General features: G+C 44.0%; 1 protein-coding gene across 1 annotated transcript in view; it reads left to right on the top strand.

The window, feature by feature from the left end:
• The first annotated feature begins 523 nt into the window (after nucleotides 1–523).
• The window catches only part of DAGLB (diacylglycerol lipase beta), a 74,047-nt gene continuing 54,079 nt past the window's right edge, over nucleotides 524–20,491 (top strand). The window contains exons 1-3 of the mRNA XM_082260655.1: nucleotides 524–655; nucleotides 6,359–6,510; nucleotides 12,369–12,543. Of these exons, the coding sequence (XP_082116781.1) occupies nucleotides 561–655; nucleotides 6,359–6,510; nucleotides 12,369–12,543 (422 nt within the window). The 5' untranslated portion in view covers nucleotides 524–560. The remainder of the gene's footprint in view (nucleotides 656–6,358; nucleotides 6,511–12,368; nucleotides 12,544–20,491) is intronic.

Here is a 20,491-nt window from a genome sequence, read left to right as displayed (position 1 = left end):
AATAGGCTGCGCACACCTAGGCCATTTACCATTAGAATACCAGTATTAACAAATCACATTGGTAATGATTGTCATCGGGACCTGGAAAGTGATCCTGTGCTCATTGGAGAGGATTTGTAAGGCTTCAACACAAAGAAAAGCTGTAAAGCAGAGATACGCAAACTGTGGCCCTCCAGATGTTGCAGAACTACAATTCCCATGAGGCATAGCAAGACTCTGACAGCCACAAACATAACACTCAGAGGCAGAGGCATGATGTTAATTGTAGTTTTGCAACAGCTGGAGGGTCACAGTTTGCATGTCCCTGCTGTAAAGCATTCTATGGTTTCACTCTGACACTGCTAAGACACAACCTACAAATACAAAGCATGAGCTGTCAAAGCAGACTTTGGAGCCCCTCCCACCCTACTGTGTGAACACACACAGCCCCGCCCACCCGGGGGTCACATGCTCCTGACGTCACGAAGGTCCTTCGGCTTGTGCAGTGACGGGCTTGAGATTGTTGTGGGCTCCGGGCGGCGGCTTGTCACCAGGCTGGTGGAGCCCGGACAGGAGGGAGGATGCCGGGGCTTATGATGTTTGGCCGCCGCTGGGTCATAGCCAGTGATGACCTGGTCTTCCCGGGAGCCTTTGAACTGCTGGTCAGGTTCATCTGGTGAGTGATGACACCGGCACCTGTACTGGGGTGTCCCCCTATGAGCTTTATGTGACAAGGTGCCTGGGACTTGTAGTTCCACAGTCCTGGCTGGGCACACTTCAATGCAGCTATGCGGCAGAATCTCTGCAGTTGGTTTCCATGGTTACTGCACTCCATAGTAGAGCCTTCTATGGGTATGACTTAGGCCAGTATTAGGAAATGCAGGGGGTCTGGGAGTAAAATGAGGGGCTCACTAAGGAAATCCCTCTTCTTTTTTTTTTGTATTGTAAATATCGGCGCGTTTTCTGTGCGCCATACTGACCGCGACATTACCCAAGTTTAATGTGTTGTTGCGCCAGACGTTCCAAATCCCTTTAAAGTATGACTAAAGGCAACATTTTTATTTTTATTTCGCCATCTGTGTCCCATTGCAGAGATTTCCCTTCACATCCTGTCCCAACGCCAAACAGGAAGTGAGAGGAAATGCCTGCAAATTAAGGGAATTTCTTGGAGACCCCCGATCATCATGTCCCCATTGGAGGATTTCTCATCTATTACTTTCCAGGGACAACCCAAAATGTAGGATTTTCTTTTACTTTCACTTTCAGATATAATGGTGAATGGGACAAATCACAAGGGCTCCAACAGCAATAAAAACTGACAAGCTTTCTAATCCCTCTGCATTCTATCCAAAACTAAAATAAAATAAAACGTTTTGCCTTTAGTTATACTTATACACCTCCTTCCTTCCTTCCTTCCTTCCTTCCTTAGACACTTCGCTCCTACTTGTAAAAATCGACTTGTTTTTTGCTAGAAAATTACTAAGAACCCCCAAACATTAATAAAAAAAAAAAAAAAAAAAAAATATATATATATATATTATGAAAAAATGGACGTAACCCATGCCCTGACAAAAAGTCCTCATCCCTAAATCATAATAGGAAATAGAAAAATGTTCCAATTCAGTGGTCCCAGAATCCACTGACTAAAGGAGGGGGGGTGGGACTATAGTGGAATAGTTGTCACCAGTATGTAGGTAAGCAGAAGGAAGCAAAATATAAAAATAACAATGTTTATTCATAATATATTAAAAGTCGACACATAAGACATAGCAAAAAATGATACATAATAATTTACATGCCATGGTTGTAGTAATCAGATGGGTGATTGCTCCATATATATATATTTGTGTTTTTTTTTTTTTTAGCAGAAATTCTATAGAATAAAATGGTGTGTGTTGCAATATTTTATGTCACGTGGTAATTGCGCAGTGGTTTTTTCAAGCACAATTTTTTTGGAAAAAAAACTATCATTAACCACTTCAATACCGGTGTTCCGTGAGAATTACCTACCCCGTGAGAAAAACCTACCCTCGTCACTTCCGACCAGGAACAGCTGAGCAGCGCAGCAGTGCGCATGCTCACAGCCCCGGATACCTAATGAAACAGCTGAGGAGCTGACTAGTGCGCATGCGCACTAGTATGAAATGATCACAGTGTACCGTGAAAAAAACCTACCCACGCGGCAGTTACATAAAATAGCTGTGCTGCACTATGAGTCATCTCCGCTCCTATCCCTGTCACTTCCCTGATCTCGGCTAGTAAATATAAAAGCGGCTGGCGGCTCCGTGATTTATCTTTTCATACACCCGCCGCCGCTTTTATATTTACTAGCCGAGATCAGGGAAGTGACAGGGATAGGAGCGGAGATGACTCCTATTGCAGCACAGCTGTTTTAATGTAAGTGCCGCGTTACACACACTGCCGTGAACCGGAAGTGACGAGGGTAGGTTTTTCTCACGGAACACCGGGCAATTTCACCCCCTTCCTGCCCAGGCCAACTTTCAGCTTTTAGCGCTGTTGCATTTTAAATGACAATTGCGTGGTCATGCAACACTGTACCAAAACCAAATTTATGTAATTCCCCCCCCCCCCCCCCCCCCCCACAAATAGAGCTTTGTTTTGGTGGTATTTGATCCACTGCATGGTTTTTTCTTTTTTGCTACAGAAATAAAAAAGACCAAAAAGTTTGAAGAAAAAAAAGTTTTTTTTGTTTGTTATAAAATGTTGTAAATAGATACGTTTTTTTCCTGCACTGATTAGAAGGCACTGATAGGTAGCACTGATATGCAGCATTGGGCAGCACTGGTGGGCAATAATGGGCACTGGTGTTCAGCACTGATAGATGGCAATGATGGGCGGCACTGATAGATGGCAATTATGGGCACTGGTGGACAGCACTGATAGGTGGCAATGATGGGCAATGGTGGGCGGCACTGATAGGTGGCAATGATGGGCACTGGTGGGCGGCACTGATAGGTGGCAATGATGGGCACTGGTGGGCGGCACTGATGGATGGCAATGATGGGCACTGGTGGGCGGCACTGATAGATGGCAATGATGGGCACTGGTGGGCGGCACTGATAGATGGCAATGGTGGGCAGCACTGATGGGGAGGGCACTGGCGGGCTCCCTGAGCCCTGATTGCCATCCCTGGTGGCCATGGGTGGGCATCCCTGATGGCTCTAGTGGCACCCCCTCCCCCCCAAGGGTCTGCACTGGTAATCAATGCTCTGATTACCAGCACAGACCCCCCCCCCCCCGTCAGGAGAGCCGCAGATCGGCTCTCCTCTACTCGTGCTCGTCAGGCACGAACTGAGGAAAGCCAATCAAAGGCTCTTCCTATTTACTATATGGCCAGCTGTGATTGGACACAGCTGGTCACATGGTAAAGAGCCTACGTCAGAGTTGCGGTGTGTCAGAGTGACACGCTGCAGCACCGATCGCCGCTCTGCGTAAGCACGGAGGGACAATGTTTAGATTTATGTTGATCAGTCTATATTGATCAAGTCTTACAAATTTTAAATAATATTTTTCCATTCATTGCGAAAAGTTAATTGTTGCAATTGACCAACCATTGTGAAATGCCTTACCAAAAACAAAATGACTCAGACTTACCGGAAAGATCTCACAACACCATGCTTCTCAGTTTAGTGAATATAGGAAGCTAAATTGCATTGCTGATCCACTGATAATCCACCTGAGTAAGGTGTCCAGCAAAATCTGCATTGTCAGAGGGGCCTAAAGGTTCAAAGGTAAATCTTTGTAAATAAATGGATCTTGCAGTCACGGGGCCTCAGTAAGTTCACTATGCAGGTTTCAAAATGAGTGCTCGTTTTAATTGCTATACCTGTAGACCAATGGCAGCTTCCCCACAAGCTGGCCAAAAAAACTTCCATTGTAGGGGATCAGCCCCTTCCTTAGATGCGCCATATGTTGGGCATGCCCTGGCATTGCAGCTCTTATTGAAGACTCTTGCATACACAGTCATTGTAGCAGCTGAGCTCAGCACTGCTTCAAGATGGCGAGAGGGCACACTGTGCATGCATGGGTTTTCAAAGAATAGGAGCACTTGTTCCTGTGATGCTGGGGGTGCACCCAATGTAAGGTGAGTCCCAGGTTTTCAAGTAGAACTATAGGCAAAGACTTTTTTTTTGATTGTGGATAGAGCAAGGGAGGGTTATATAACCCCTGTTAGATTTTTTTTCACCATCTGTGTCCCATTGTGGAGATTTGCCTTCACTTCCTGTTCCATAGCCAAACAGAAAGTGAGAGAAAATCCCTGAAAATTAAGGAAATTCCTTGTGGACCCCCCAGTCACTAGAACTAGTGTCCCCATGGGAAGATTTCCCCTCTATTACTTTTCTGGGGACAACCCAAAATGTAGGATTTTCTTTTACTTTCAATGATAATGGTAAACCGGACAAATAGAGAGGGTGAATCTCCCCAATGGGGAAACGGACAGCAATAAAAACTGACAGGGGTTCTAATAAAAAAAAAAAAGCTTTTCCTTTACTTGTATGTTAACCACTTGTTGACCATCCGTCACATTTTTCCTGCGGCAGGTTGGCTCTATGACGCAAAACGACGTACCTGGACATTGATGCGTGTAATAGCCAGTGGAGGCGTGTGCTGATTGGCCAGAGAGAGAGCCAATGATTGGGTCTGGCAGACACAAAGTCCGCTGGCCACCTGCGATTGCTCCCCATAGAGACAGAACGGCGGTCTGCCTATGTAAACAAGGCAGACTGCCGTTCTGTCAGGGATGAGCACAGGGATTCTGTGTTTCTGCTATTCAGGAACACAGATCTCTATGTTCATCTAGTAAGTACATCCCCCACACAGTTAGAAAGCATCCCCTAGGCACACATTTACCCTTTGATCGCCATTGGTGTTACCCCTTTCTTGCCAGTGTCAATACAGTAACAGTGCATATTTTTAGTACTGATTACTGTAGTAATGTCACTGGTACCCCCAAAAGTGTCAAGTGCCCCATCTGTGTGCCACAAAGTCGCAGTCCTGCTAAAAATCGCTGATCGCTGCCAATTCTAGTAAAAAAATAAAAAATGACAAATCTATCCCCTAGTTTTGTAGATGCAATAACTTTTGCGCAAACCAATTAATATACACTTATTGGGATTTTTTTTACCAAAATTATGTGGCAGAATACATATTGGCCTAAATTGATGAAAAAATTTGATTTCTTAATTTTTTTTATTGCTGTGTTTAAGTGCCGGTTCACACTAGTGCGGACGCGCTGATCGCATGTAATTCGGAGCGCACTGCTCCTTCATTACATGCGATCTCCTGTGCGGATGCGAGTTCAGCCATACACTTTGTATGGCTGAATTCGCAGCGCATCCGCAGCAAACTCGCACATGAGGCATTTTTTGAGCCGCATCAGAATCGGATCGCACAGTGGTTCACACTTGTGCGATCCGATTCTGTGCGAACTTGCAGATCGCACTGCCATATGCGATCAAACTGGGGGTGTCGTTAACATTTAATTGACACCCCCTGCGTATCGCATATGGCAGTGTGAACTGCCAGATGTGCGGATGCGATGCGGGATCACGCTGCATATTCGCAGCCTTCCCGCATCACAAAAATTTGAACTGAGCCTTATAGCAGAAAGTTAAAAAGAATATTGTTTTGTTTTTGTTTTTCAGAAGTGTCTCTCTTTTTTTTGTTTAGTGCTGGTTCACACTTGTGCGATGCAGGAAGGCTACGAATTCGCAGCCTGTTCCCGCATCGCAAACGCACCCCTGGCAGTTCACACTGCCATATGCGATACGCTGGGGGTGTCAATGAAATAGTAACGACACCCCCAGTTTGATCGCATATCGCAGTGCATTCTTTACAGTTCGCACAGGATCGGATCGCACAAGTGTGAACCACTGTGCGATCCGATCCTGATGTAGCTGAAAAAAAGGGTCCTGTGCGACTTTGGTGCGGGTGCAGTGCAAATTTAGCCATACAAAGTGTATGGCTGAATTTGCACCGCACAGCCGATCGCATGTAATGAAGGAGCAGTGCGCTCCGATATTACATGCGATCGCCGCAGCCGCAAGAATGTGAACTGGCACTTATAGTGCAAAAAATAAAAACCGCAGAGGTGATCAAATACCAAATATTTTTTTATTTTTATTTTTTTTGCTTTTTAAGGTATTTGTCAGATCAAAGCCTTAGTAAATTGTAGTTAAATTCAGCAGAGCTGTTTGCATGGTGCTATCTTACATTGCTCTTTCTGTGCCCCTTTTGGACAGTTGATCATAAACCTGTATAATTGTTATTTAAATGAAGATTCTTGGCTAAATAATTCATGTTAATAAAGGTTGTGTACATCATTGCCTGGTTATATAAAAGATGAAATGTTTTTCAGGTGGATTGGGATAGTGGTGCTCTATTCTGTCCATAAAGGGAACTTTGACTGCGTCGGGGGACCTGTACTGCGCAGTTACTTGATTGTACTTATTGTTATGTTGGCTGCAATAATCTGCTCAGTTTCATCGATTGTCTATGTCAGCATGCAAGGTAAGCAGTTTTAATTAACTTGTTTCTACTCCATTTTTTTTTTTGCGATTTTGGGCTTTATATTCTGCTGTTTTCACAATGTAGGGCAATTGGCACTGCTGGGTCAATGCGTATCTGCAGGTGACATTCTGTATGGTCTAAAGCAAACAAGTAGACATACTTTGACATCACTGACCAACAAATCTTTATTTAGACAAAAAAAAGCATGAACATGCTGCCTTCTCCACCTACAGACCACCCACAACTGATGCGTTTCACCCATTATGGGCTTAAGCCTGATACAGGTATCTGCTGGTTCAACAGAAATCGGCTCATGTGTGCAGCAGCCTTTCTGGCCAAACAGGCATACTGTTGTCGGTGGCTGTCAGATCACCATAGCTCAGCATGGAGATCGCTGTACCAACATTGCGTAATTAGTACAGCTCCTCAGTTGTGTTTTTTTTTTTTTCTTCAGTTCGCTGGGTTTAACAAAAAAATAAATACTGTGTGTACTAAGCTTTAGTTGTAGATATTTATGTGCTGCACACACAGGCCCGAATAGCTGGTGGCATCGGCTGGTTCTATAGAAACTGGCCGATATTCAGCCCATGTGTACAGAAGCCGGCCATTTGAGAGTGCTGACCGGTGTGTTCTGGTGGGAGGGTCGTCCCCCTGTCAGAACACAATAGCTCAGCGGGGGAGATCGCTGTACTAACATTGCATAGCTAGTACAGCAGCTCCTACTGAGCTTCCGGTTTTGTTTCATTTAGCCTGCTCGGTTGAAGGAAAAAAGACTAATCGTGTGTACCAGGCTTAAATAAGATGTATGGGTTTTTGTTTTTTTTTTGATTAATGCTTACCTAGGTGGATGCAGCATCAATCCGATGCTGCATCTGTCCCCCAGCACCTCTAACACTGAGAACTGAGCGATCGAACACCGCTGATCCCTCGGTTCTCACAGTTCCCTGACCAAAAAGCTGCTGACTGTCCATCAGCCGCTCTCTGCTCTGCCCCCTCCATGCTCACTGGAGCGTAGGCTGTGGAGAGTGCAGGGGTGGTTGGCTCAGGCTCTTGGGTAGCTTGCTGAGAGGCTGAGCCGGGTGCCAGTCCAGGCATGTGGGCAGATCCTGACTCCATGGTCGTGATAACGCCCGATCCTGGAACGACTCTGTGACGTCAGCCGAGAGCGCTGACTGTACTTCTCAAAGTTTGTAAGGGTGAAAAGCATAAAAAAATGGGCAGTCTATAGGTGGGGAAGGCAGCATGTTCATGATTTGTTTTCATGAAGTTCTTTGTTGACCAGTGACATCATTGGTGTGGTGCTACTTGTTTGCTTTGAACAGAGTGTAGATGGACTCTTAAACCGTCACCTGAGCTTGGATTGGAAGGAGCACTGGAGTTTTGATCCTAGGGAAAGGAAAGGATAATCTTGGGACATGAAGCCTCCCATAAATAAAAATAAAATGTGTATAATATATAATATAATATAATATAGGACCTTTATAGGATGAAAAATGTCAAGGAGGCCACAAAGTGAAATTCATATAGTAAAATCAAGTAAAGCGTTATTCCAAATGAGTAAAAAACAAATATCAGGCCAAAATGACCACAGAAGTTTAAAAATGTCACCATGTGCATATAATGCAGAACACAGTTAATAGTATATGTAGAGTTAACAATTCTGGATATTGATTCCAAAGCGTTTCGCAGAGTTGGTCTGCTTCCTCAGGGAATATTATATCCATCAACTGTAAAAATACTTTTAATGTGAGAATTGCTGTAGCTCCAAAGGGACAAAAGGAACATCTCGGTCATAGATCCGTAAAGAGCCCAGCCATGTTGCAGAGTGTGGTCTGTCAGATACTGGTCAGGACAATAAAGCCTAGTACACACGCAACGAATTTCCGCTGACCGGTCGTCCATCTTTTGTCCAGAGTGGTGTTTTGTTGGTTGGAATGTGCCTAGACTGCACACGAATTTTCCCGCACGACAAAATTCTACTTCAGAAGTGATGTCATGTGTTGGTTTGCTTTCTTTGTGTTCTTTCTTCTCTGAGCATGCCCAGTCTTGCTCATAAGATTTTTCCCTGTCGAAATCTGTACTGACTGCATGAAAATCGGCCGTGTTTTGACGGAGGACAAAAATTTTATAGCCTGCACACCAGATTTTTTTCGGCCGAAAAGTCGGAGTTGGTTGTCGGAAGCATCATATTAACAAGCCGAAAACCGGCAGGTCGGTCGTCGGACGAAAATTCCCGGCCGAATTTCGACTCGTGTGTACGGGGCTTTAGTCGCCCTTCCGTTTAGTGTCTCAATCATTGGGTGTTATAAGATGTCTGCCAATAAAGGCAGTTGCCGCGGCAATGCTTATAGTCTATAATGGAAGATGGATCAAATCCTGAAAGCTGCATGTTAAAATGTTAAAAGCACCCCTTTGATTTAGATTGATTTGGATGACTTACAGATTAAACCTTCCGGTAATAATTGTGTACATTCACATTCTACACGTTTATGTGAACTACTGATATAGTTGATCTTTATGCATCTCCGAATACCTCCAAGCCATACATTGTACTGGAATTTGTAGCGTGTTTTAACTTGTCTGACATTTCTTCTTAGAAGAGATTTTGGAATGACACAAAGCTACATCACAGATTGAATCCATATTTTTTCATATATGGACCCAGTCATAAGGTTACTCATTTATGGCTTTTTAGGCTAAAAAAGAATAATTTTTAATCTGGACAATTTAAACTTTTTTTTTTTTTTATAGCAAAAAGGCATAAACAAATGTTACCTTCATCACATGTCAAAATGTTCAGTAGATCCACAGATTTAGGCAGCACTTCTGAAACTGTTGGTGTTTTAGAAATCCTGTTTAATAATGACAGCTTGTAAAGCTCAACATTGCCTATAAAGTGCAGCTTGATCCAGCCCTTTCTCACCTCCTAAAGAGGCATCTTATCCATGCAAGAAAAATGGCAGTTTCTTTAGGAGAAGTCAGGCCAAAGCTTTTTTGGCACTACTTTTCTAATGGATCACAGGAGTGCAGTTCTGACGTCACAATCCACCCAGATGCTTGGACCAGCAGCTGGCTCAGCCTCTCCGTTGCCCCGGTGGGAGACTGAGCCAGCTGCTCCTTACCTTCCCCAGCCCAGCGCTCCAGTAAACACTGGAGGGGCAGAGCAGAGAGCCAATGGCTGAGAGTCATGGCTCTCTGCTCTGATCAGAGGGGAGAACTGAGCGATCAGCAGTGATTGATCTCTCTTTGAGTTCTCAGTGCAGAAGCGGCGAGGGACAGAAGCAGCATCAGATTGGTGCTTCATGCACCTAGGTGAGTACGTGTTTTTTTTTTTTTTTTTTTTTTTTATACCCCATACCTTTTTCTTTTAAAAAAGAAAAGGTCTCTCCCCCCCCCCCCCCCCCCCACATCTACTTACCTGTTCTTCCACACAGCTCTATACTGCTCTGCAACTGCCAACACTACCTGGCACTTCCAGGAATGTATGGGCAAGGTCTACTTAAACCTACCTGGTGAAGGAGGCCACTATTCATATGAGGACCAGTAGGGAGCTTGCAAGGTAGGAGAGCTTGAACCAATTCCAAATTTTATGGGAAAAGTTGAGATATGCATATTATTTTAGTTGCCTATGTCTCTGGAAACTGCCGTGGTCTTCAAATGCAGTTTTTTTGCTGAAAGTAACCTTTTCCTAAAGCCCAAGTCCAGCTAGGGCAAAAATTATAAAAATTCTACTTGCCTGCATAAGTTCAAAATAAAAAAAATCTGGTTGCAGTACTCGCCTCCTCTCTGGAGCCGTCACCTACAGACTCACTTACATACCAATCTAGTGCTGGTTCTCTTCTGGGTTAAATGATTTTAAGACCGTCTTCATTCAACCCATATCCTGTGAGCCCAGGTCACCAAGGGTCTGACCCCCTGCCCTGGACTAACCTGAGATTGCTGCATTGAGTGGTACTATGTGGCGCTGCTCTCTGCACCATTTAGGATCCACACAACACAAGAGGAAAAGAATATTTGTGACACCTCTGAGCATCATTCAGCCTAGTAAAGGAGAACTTATTTTAGGTTCTTAGTTGCTCGGGTTTGTGACCAGTTTACTTTACTGGAAACCTTTTTATAGATAAATGTACGGGCTACTGCTTCTTTCTAAAATGCTAGTTCCTTAGATACTTTGAAAAAGGACACTTGTCCACTGAATTACCAAAAATTCTAGACCTGCAGTTTATACAGAGAGGCAAAAATACATTTGTTACTTTTGCCACAGCTGGGTAAATTAAAATAGTTTTTCTAACTTAGGAGATTCTGTCACCAGGCAAACATAAAATGTACAACCTTAGAAAAGGAGCTTAACAAAGTCCATCACTTTTAGAAAATCTACTGAGCTGGCTGGAACTAGCTTTTGTAGAAAAAGCTAATGTGTATTTTCTATAAGTGGAGGTTATAACTTTTTTTTTTTTTTTCTTCCAAACGTGACTTGTTAAAACTTTTTAAATTGAACAACTTTCTACTCCTTTGGACCATTTCATGATTTGATACAAAGTAAGTATACCAAGGTGAACAAAAATAGGGATGCACCGATCCGATATTCGTATCGGATATCGGCCCTGATGCGGGCAAAATAGCTGGATCGGGGGATCGGTAAAATTAACAGATCCACGGGCCGATCCGCTTTTGCTCTTTATAGCTTGTGAGGGAGCAGAGAACAGCTGTCAAAGAAAAAAAAAAAAAGAGCCTCCTGCAAATGCCTTTCAACTCTCCCAGTTAGGCTACATTCACACCTGAGCGTAGCGTTTTCGCACGTTTTTTACCGCGATTTTTACCTCGATTTACAGGCGTTTTTTGTGCAGGCGTTTTTAGTTTGAATAGAAACCAATGGAAAACGCCTGTAATTTGCCCAAAAAGAAGCTCATGTACTTTGAGCGTTGGGCGTTTTGCTTACAGCGTCAAAACGCTCAGATATGAACAGGGGCCATTGAAATGAATAGGATTTGTCTTGTTGGGCGTTTTGAGAGCTGATCCTAGAGCAGAAAAACTCCCCAAAAACGCCCCAAAACGCCTAGATGTGAACGGAGCCTTAAGTAAACATAATGATTACAATGTATCTTTTCGTTTTGTCTGCCAGAGGAGGGAAGTTTAACCTCTTAGAGTCGGTTCACAGTGGGGCGACACGACTCTGCACGACTTGGGGAGGCGACTTGTCAGTCCCGTGCACCATGACTTCGGAGCGACTTGCAGGGACTTCACATAATGGAAGTCTATGCAAGTCGCTCCGAGGTCGCCCCAAAGTAGTACAGGACCCTTTTTCTAAGTCGGAGCGACTTGTGTCGCTCCTATTAGAACGGGTCCTGTACTACTCAATGGACCGCAACCGAGCGCAACTTGTCAGGCTGACAAGTCGCCTGACAAGTCGCTCTAGTCTGAATGGGCTCTTAAAGACTAAACCCATGACATTTTATATTTTGAATGCACAATTGTTATAAGGTATCTGCTGATGCCGATCCGAAAGTATTATTTTGTTATAAGCTCACAAAATAGTACTTCCGGATCGGACTCGGGATCTGCGATTTCACAAAGCAAAAGATCGGGACCAAAAAAGTCAGATCGGTGCATCCCTAACCAAAAGAGAAAGTTTCATAGGCGTTGAAGAGTTGACTGTAGAATTGGGACCAGGTTTGTGGCTTTTATGTATTGCATAGATATAACAGCCATTGGAAAAAATTAATATTTTTTTTGTGTATCTGTTATTTTTCTTGGCTTGACTTCTGGCTAATTGTTGAAATCTCAGACACTTTTCATTGTTGTGCATGGTAATCACATAATGCCACAACTATGTTCTTTACAGATGCTCTGTTTTTCAGGTACAATCTCCAACCCAGGACCCAGAAAGTGCATGCCCAAGCTGGTTTACATCCGCCTGGCTTTCTATGTACCAGAGTTTGTGTGGGCAGTGTTGGGAGCCATCTGGGTGTCAGACAATGGAGTCCTGTGTGGCAAATCAGTGGTTCATATCATTCTGGTTACAGTTGTGGCTAGGTAATTTCAAAGGCTTTATTCTTCTTAACAGCTATGTGACTAGTATTTTTTCTTGTCCTGCATGTTGATTAAATAAAAAGTCTAATTTTGATTTTGTGTTCAGTTCCCCAGGTCAAACAGCACATGTAGTACTTTTCCCCATCTATCCTATATGTTGTCTAAGACCCCGTTCACACTGGGGCGAGCCGACTTTGCCGGGCGACCTGTGAAGTCGCAGCTCGCACCGCGACCTCTGAGCGGCCGGCACGGACTTCATATAATTGAAGTCAATGCAGGTCGCTCCGGGTCGCCCCAAAGAAGCTCCGGGCCCTTTTTCTAAGTCGGAGCGACTTGTGTCGCTCCTATTAGAACGGGTCCACAGCTTCTCTATGGCAGGCGACCTGTCAGGCGACCAGGTCGCCCCAGTGTGAACCGGCTCTTAGACTAGCTATGCGGTTGGACAGGGCCCCTCCCACCCTGCACAGCCCTCTGACAATACAGCTAGTAAGGAGACTGCTGCTTTGACAGGTTGCACGTTTCTCCATCTCAAATAACTAGCCTTCTTGATTGTAACACTTTAGCTAGGCAAGCCCCCCTTCTCTTGCATTCTTTATGGGACGCTTGTCTCGTGCAAGTGCTTGGAGAGACAAGAAGGTGAAAAGTACCATCTCCTTGCTAGTTGTGTTAGATGATTGTGGCGGGAGGAGGGGTGTTCTGTCCTACCTCACAGCTGGCCTTAGACAGCACATAGACAAAGGTGATGGTCATGGGACACAGTGCTTACTACATGGGAACAGAGAACTTTAATAAAATTGAAGTGAGACTTCTTTAAAGGGTTACCATATTCTTTCTATATACAACTTTCATCACTGGAAGAACCAAGTTTGTTGTATACCTCCCCTAACCTTCTACTTTACATTCTCCCTTCTTAAAGTAACCCTGACATGAGAGAAAGCTAGAGTTTGCCATTGCTGACAACTCATTTTGTGAAAAATGCTAGTTTCCTGGCTGTCATGCTGACCCTCTTCAATGTAGAACTATAGGCAACACTTTTTTTTTTTTTTTTTTCATTTTGGATAGAATAAGGGAAGGTTATAACCCCTGTTAGTTTATTTTTTGCCATCTGTGTCCTATTGGGGAGATTTCCCTTCACTTCCTGTCCCGTAGCCAAAACGGGAAGTGAGAGGAAATCCCTCCAAAGTAAAAGATAAGTTCATGTTACCCCCATATTCAGGGTGTAATATGTTACAAGTCCACCGCCCCCTGCAACCCCCTGGCTCCCCGTTGTGACAGTCGGGATCTTGGACCCCCCCCCCAGACACTTCATTCATTCAGTGTTTTGTGAACAGAAAACTACAAGGTCCAGCAGTCTGTTGTTGTTGGCTTTTAATTCTCAGTGAACTACCATGGTGCTGTTGAGCGCTGTGGTAGTTCATTGATGCTTCCTATTAGTGTGTAACTGCTTGGCGAAGTACAGCCAAACCACTTACAGAGTATGCAAGAGCCCCGCATTGCACTCACGCTCAGCTGATCGTAGGATGCAATGCTTTCTGGGCTCCCAATAAAAAAAAATAATAATAAATGCACATTTTCTTTAAAAAAAAAAAAAAAAAATAAATGTACATCATTTTGCAGGTAAAGGTGAACTTATCCTTTTAACCACTTTTAATACAGGGCACTTTACCCCCTTTCTGCCTAGACCAATTTTCAGCTTTCAGCACTGTCACACTTGGAATGACAATTGCGTGGTCATGCGACACTGAACCCATAGTACATTTTTAGAATTTTTTTTTTTACCCACAAATAGAGCTTTCTTTTTGTGGTATTTGATCACCACTGGGTTTACTTTTTGCTAAACAAATAACATTTTTCTTCATTTCTTGTAAATTAGTAAGTTTTCTCCTTCACTGATGGGCGCTGATGAGGCGGCACTGATTGGCAGCACTGATAGATGGCACTTGATAAAAGAAAAGGAATTGGCAGCACTCCAGGTTGAGTGCTGCCAAAATTACATGTTTGTAATGATTAAGCACACAGTCAGTGTGTGAAACGCGTCTACCTTGTCACGATTGTCATAATTTGGATGTCCAGTCAATAAATCTGGATTTTGACTCAACCTGGAGTGCTGCCAATTCCTTTTCTTTTATCAAGTTTTCACGGAGGCGAGCCGGGGCATGCACCGGTGTGAGTCATCAGGCAATTACACCACCTTGAGCAGTGAGTCCTTGTCTGTTCAACTGATGGGCACTGATTGGCATCTGTTGTGGGTACCTCTGATGGGGGCTGCACTAATAATCAATGCGCTGAATATCCGTGCATAATACCCTGTCAGGAAAGCCGCTGTTAGCGCGAACGGAGGAAATCCGGTTTCCGTCACTTCCTGGTTACCGCTGTGATCCATCATAAAGAGCCTACGTTAAGTTTTTTATTTGGGATTGGAGATACGGTGGTGTCAGAGCACCTGGGGGCACGCACGAGTGGCTTATCCTGCTCGACCCCATTGGATGCCCAGTCACGATAACTGATCCTCCGCCCGGCCGTCATTCTGTTATAGGCCTGGCAGGATGTGGTTAAGGGAACTTCTTGGGGACCCCCAGATCATCAGAACTAGTGACCCCATTAGAAGATTTCCCCTCTATTACTTTCAATGCTAATAGTAAACAGGACATATAGAGAGGGTAAATCACCCTAATGGGGGCACAGACAGTAATAAAAACTGACAGGGGTTCTAATCCATCTTTATGCTGTCCAAAACTTAAAAAAAAAAAAAAAAGTTTCTCTTTCATTTATTGACGGACACAGCTCCTGATATTCATAGCCAGTGCATTATTCTGTCCTCTACAGGAATAGGACACTAGGCAGAAAATAATTTACTCTACTCCTGTAGGGGACAGTATAACCTAATGGTTGTAAATATCAGGAGCTGTGCCTGTCAAATGAACATCAGAGAAATGCATTTTTCAGTAAGTCAAAAATCCTATTTGTGCCTTTTTAGTTATACTTTATTTTTCAGTTACCAATCCGAAGCAGAACGTTTTGACTTTCCTCTTACTTTCTGATCTGTATACATTTTCTTGAGTGACTGCAAGTATGGGCGCCATTGGGTCAGCATAGTAGTAAGCCAAATAACACATTTTAGAAGACCTTCAATGGCAGCTCCTTTATATCTTTTTTGATGGACATGCTTAATCTTAGCCATTTGTAAAATTGATGTATAAAAACTAATTTATTGCACCTGAGAAGACCGACTCTTACAAAATCATTTGAACCTTTCCATTTTGGTAGCACAAAGGTATCCCTGCAGTTCCTCAGATTTTACAAAGCTGGTAATTTTTATAACATTTCAGCAGCAGTGCCACCTGCACGTTATCTCAGATTTAAGTTGAACTATAGGTTGAGGTATACAGTAATGCATGAGGTATATGCTGGGCTTGCCGTAACGTGCAGGTATTCATAGCGAACTTGCACATTGTGGCAGACTTGTTTTGCTGTTTTTCCTCCTCTATTGCTAACCAGTCAGACCTATCCCTCATTGGTATCACCACAGCCATCTTCTTCTGTGAATGTGTCATTCCTCTTTGGGTATTGGATGGTGAGTTATGATTTAAAGTGGTTGTAAACCCTTCCACGTACCCAGTGAAGTGACTGACCTCAGGTGTTGCACAGAAATGAAACAAATCCTCCTACATAAGTTGTAACTGCAGTGCTCTCTTCTCTACATCTATTCAAAGGGCTTTATTTATAAGCTTGTCTAAGAGTTCTGAAAAAAGGGGGCCTAGAGCTAAAGAAATTAGTCTGCAAAGCTCAGTAAGGAGGAATCAGAGCTGAGGTTCCCCCCCACAATGCACACAGGAACAGTGCTGAGGCTGTCAATCAGCTGGAGATCCCTCCCATCACCTTTTTTTTTTTTTTTTCCCCTGGTATCAGGAAAACTTGTCAGAAGTGACTCATGCTGATAGCAAAGGAAAGGTACAGCAGACAGGAAAGACACTTGGTAGGGATCGACCGATATCAGTTTTTCATTGCCGATACCGATATTTTGGACTTCCCATATCGGTATCGGCTGATATTTTGTACATTTTAAAGTTTTGAAAAATAAAGACAATTTTTGACACAAATCTGGTATTGAGAACATATTAATTTTTGTTTAATGGCTGGCTGGCTGGCACCCTGTGGTGGCTGGCTGGCTGGCACCCTGTGGTGGCTGGCTGGCTGGCAGGCACCCTGTGGTGGGTGGGTGGCTGGCTGTCCGGCCACCTGTGGTGGGTGGGTGGGTGTCTGGCACCCTGTGGTGGGTGGGCGGCTTGCTGGTACCTCAGGGCCTGTGGGCAGCTGGCTGGTACAGTGCCTGTGGCTGGCTGGTACAGGGCCTGTGGGTGGCTGGCTGGCGCCCTGTGGTGGGTGACTGGCGCCCTGTGGTGGGTGTGTGGCTGGCACAGGGGCTGTGGCTGGCTGGCTGGTACAGGGCCTGTGGGTGGCTGGCTGGCTGGCTGGTACAGTGCCTGTGGCTGGCTGTTACAGGGCCTGTGAGTGTGGGCGGCTGGCTGGCACCGGGCTGCTGTGGGTGGGTGTATGGCTGTGGTACACTCCTGCGAGACTAGTTCTGACTCCAGACGAGGCTGTCCAAGGCGAGGGAGGCGGCCTAAGAAGGCAGAATGACGTCACAAAAATATCGGCAACTTCTGGGGCCGATTCCGATATATCTGGGAAAGTGCATATCGGCCCTCAATATATTGGCCTTGCCGATAATCGGTCGATCCCTAACACTTAGTGCTTCTAATTGAAACAGGTACACACTACAGAGGGATATGATTTGTTCATGATAAACTCCACAGACACGACGTGGTTCTGCACTCAGTACTTTATTTTCTCCTACACACTAACTAAACAGGAAGGGAAAATACATCATAGAATAGGAGGGAACACTGAAAAAGATGCAGTAACCGAAATGACCACAAGATGGCAGTATATTAAACAACTATATCCCTTGTACATGAAGTTAATAATCTCACTCTCTTCTTAAGATAAAAAAAAAGAACGGGTGAGTTTGACATAAAACATTGTCACACAAAAATGATTTTCAGAACACAGTAGCATTCAAGTGAGTTTGCGTATTTAAACAAACAAAATAAAAATACCAAGATATATGCTCAATGGACCAGATTTTACAGTTTCCATACACCCTCATACAGCGCTTTAAGAAGCAAGAGAGGAAGCACCTTTTTTTGTCAAACAGTCAGCAAGTTGTGACTTGGCTGTTGACCAACGCACTTCTTTGATTTTATTAGCATGTATGAGCTCTTTGACACCGCTTATTTCTAATCTTAGTCTCTTCTCTGTGACCTGTTTTGTAGACTTAAGAGCGTCAAACAGGGAATGGTTATCAGTAACACAGATAAGAGGAAGAGCATTAAGATGAGCTTTACCAGTAGTGAGTTCAGAGTAGAGCATAGCCAAGAACATAGCATTGTCAATACCATCTGACATGGCAAGGGTTTCTCCTGCCAGTGTGCTTCTTACCACACGTCTAATTTTTTTAGATTGCCAAAACAGTGGGGAGAACTTTCCTGATTTTTCCATGAGGGCAATTAGAGCCCCACCCTGTGTACCTCCATCTGGAAGATTGCCCAGTGAAGCATCACTAAATACTACCAAACTCAAATCCTCACTGTTACCCAAGTATTGAAACTTAAGTGTTACCTTCTCTGACTTAAGTTTACGGAGCACTTTGTTCACTTCATGTATGGACTGAACAGTAGCATTCTTAATGTTGGATGCTAGGCTACATGTGTCAAACATAACATCTGGTCTTGTTTGTTTAGCAACCCACAGAACCTGTCCTATTTTGGATCTGAGTTGTTCTCTTTCTTTCTCATTCAGTGGGGCCTCTCTCTGTACAGCACGTGTTGCCTGCAAATTAATTCTTTGTAGGTTTTCAATATAACTGTGCTGATGCACCTGTACTACACCACCCACAGTAGCAATGTTCATCCCCACATATGAAAAACTCTCACACTCTTCACGACCCACGTGAAATGCAGATTTAAGCACAGGGATAACATTGGTTACAAAATGCTCTGAACCTGCCCAAAAAAAATCATCCACATGGCATGCCAGTACTCCTGTTACCTCAGACTGCTCATTCTGCCAATAAAACACTGCAGGATCAACCCGTGACATTTTACCCCCACTTTTCAGCATGAGTTCTTTGACCTTGTTGTACCAGTAGAGGGAAGCATCTGCAAGTCCATACACACATTTCTTTAGTTTCCACGCTCGCTTCTGGTGGGGGACGAATGTAAATGTCTCTTGAGAGTTCCCTTCCCTGCAAAAAAGCAGACTTAATATCGATAGAGTTCACTTGCCATTTGTTTTGACAAATAACAGCTAACAGGAGCCTGAGTGATTCTGATGCACATGTGGGAGAATCTTTCTGTAATTCATGCATATTGACTTCTTCAAAACCTCTCGCCACAAGGCGGGCTTTGGGAACAACACCACTAGAAGTTTCCTTTAACGTACAGACCCATCTAGTAGAGATACATTTCTGACCTTTGTCTGTGACTTCTTCGTAAACATTATTATTTTGCCAGTTGTCAATCTCTTGCTGTTTAGCAGCATCAAAAGAGATGTCTTTGGTAATAAGTACATCGCCATCGGTGTTCTCACATTCAGTGAGAAGATCATCAACTTGTGACATGTCTAAAGCTTCCTTTTGACCCTCGTTGCCATTTGGTTCAAGATACCGCACATTGTACCAGTTTCTATATTGCCCTTTTGCTTTCCCTGCTCTGCCTAAAACTCTGGCCGTGTGTTTTGTCTCATCATTTCTGTTTGTAAATGTCACTGTCTGACCTGTTTTCAGTTTGACACCCGTGGAACCCACTGTATTAGTAGCATCCCTCTCATTAGTTTGTCTCACATCTTCTCTATCATCTGTTTCTGTGTTTTCATGGATTAGCACTTCTCTATTTACACTCATTTCATCATCTGAATTTTCTGACATATCAGTGTGTATTACATTTTCTTTTTCTGTACTATCTCCAGGAATATCAGGTAGTACAAGTGTATCCCCATCCTGTGCATTAACTTTATTCAGCCTGGACTGGTGTACTCTGACAAGGATACCACCATGTCTGACAAATACTACAGAGCCATCTTGACCGATAACTACAGCAGGACCTTTCCACTCTGTACTGTCTGCTCGTTTGTAGTACACTCTGTCTCCTGTCTCATACTTTTCATCTGTAGGCCTAAGCGGCTTTCATAAAGCTCTTTTTATTCTTTCTGAGCATTCCACCTCTGTGAATGCTCTTCTGGAAGCATGCAATGCTGCTAGGTTTTGTCCTACTCTAGTACTCATAGAAGTGCCTTCTAAAGCAGGCAGTTTATTAACCAAAATGGAGGGAAGATTAGGACTGTGACCAAACACCAGCCGGTGTGAACTATAACCATGCACATTGATCTATACTGTTCTTGGCCATTAAAGCCCAGTCTAGAGCAGTCTGCCAGCCACACCCGTTTTCCCTTTTCACCTTCAGAAGAATCTCAGTCAGAGTCATGTTGTGTCTCTCCAGCAGCCCGTTGCTCCAAGGACTGTATGCCGCTGTGGTCTTCATCTCAATGTTGAATTTTTCTGCCATCTCCCTTATCTCCTCACTATTGAACTCACCACCGTTGTCAGTGTATATCCGTTTTGGGGCACCATGAACACTTATCCATGAGTGAATGAAAGAGTTGACAATTTCAGAGGCTTTCTTTGTTCTCACAATGTTTCCACCGCTGAAGCGTGTGAAATGGTCGATGATGTGGAGGTACCATATGCCAGGTTCCAGCTCATGTAAATCCATTGCCACCGTCTCATTGTACTCTGAGGCTAAAGGCAAACCCACAGCAGGCCTGGGTTTGGTCCTATTATATCTTTGACATACCTCACAGTCACGGATAATCTCTTGCAGAATAACTGGAT

This window comes from Pelophylax lessonae, assembly GCF_965119305.1.
Source record: "Pelophylax lessonae genome assembly, chromosome: 6".
Taxonomy (NCBI): domain Eukaryota; kingdom Metazoa; phylum Chordata; class Amphibia; order Anura; family Ranidae; genus Pelophylax; species Pelophylax lessonae.
This window is presented reverse-complemented; position numbering and strand designations above follow the sequence as displayed.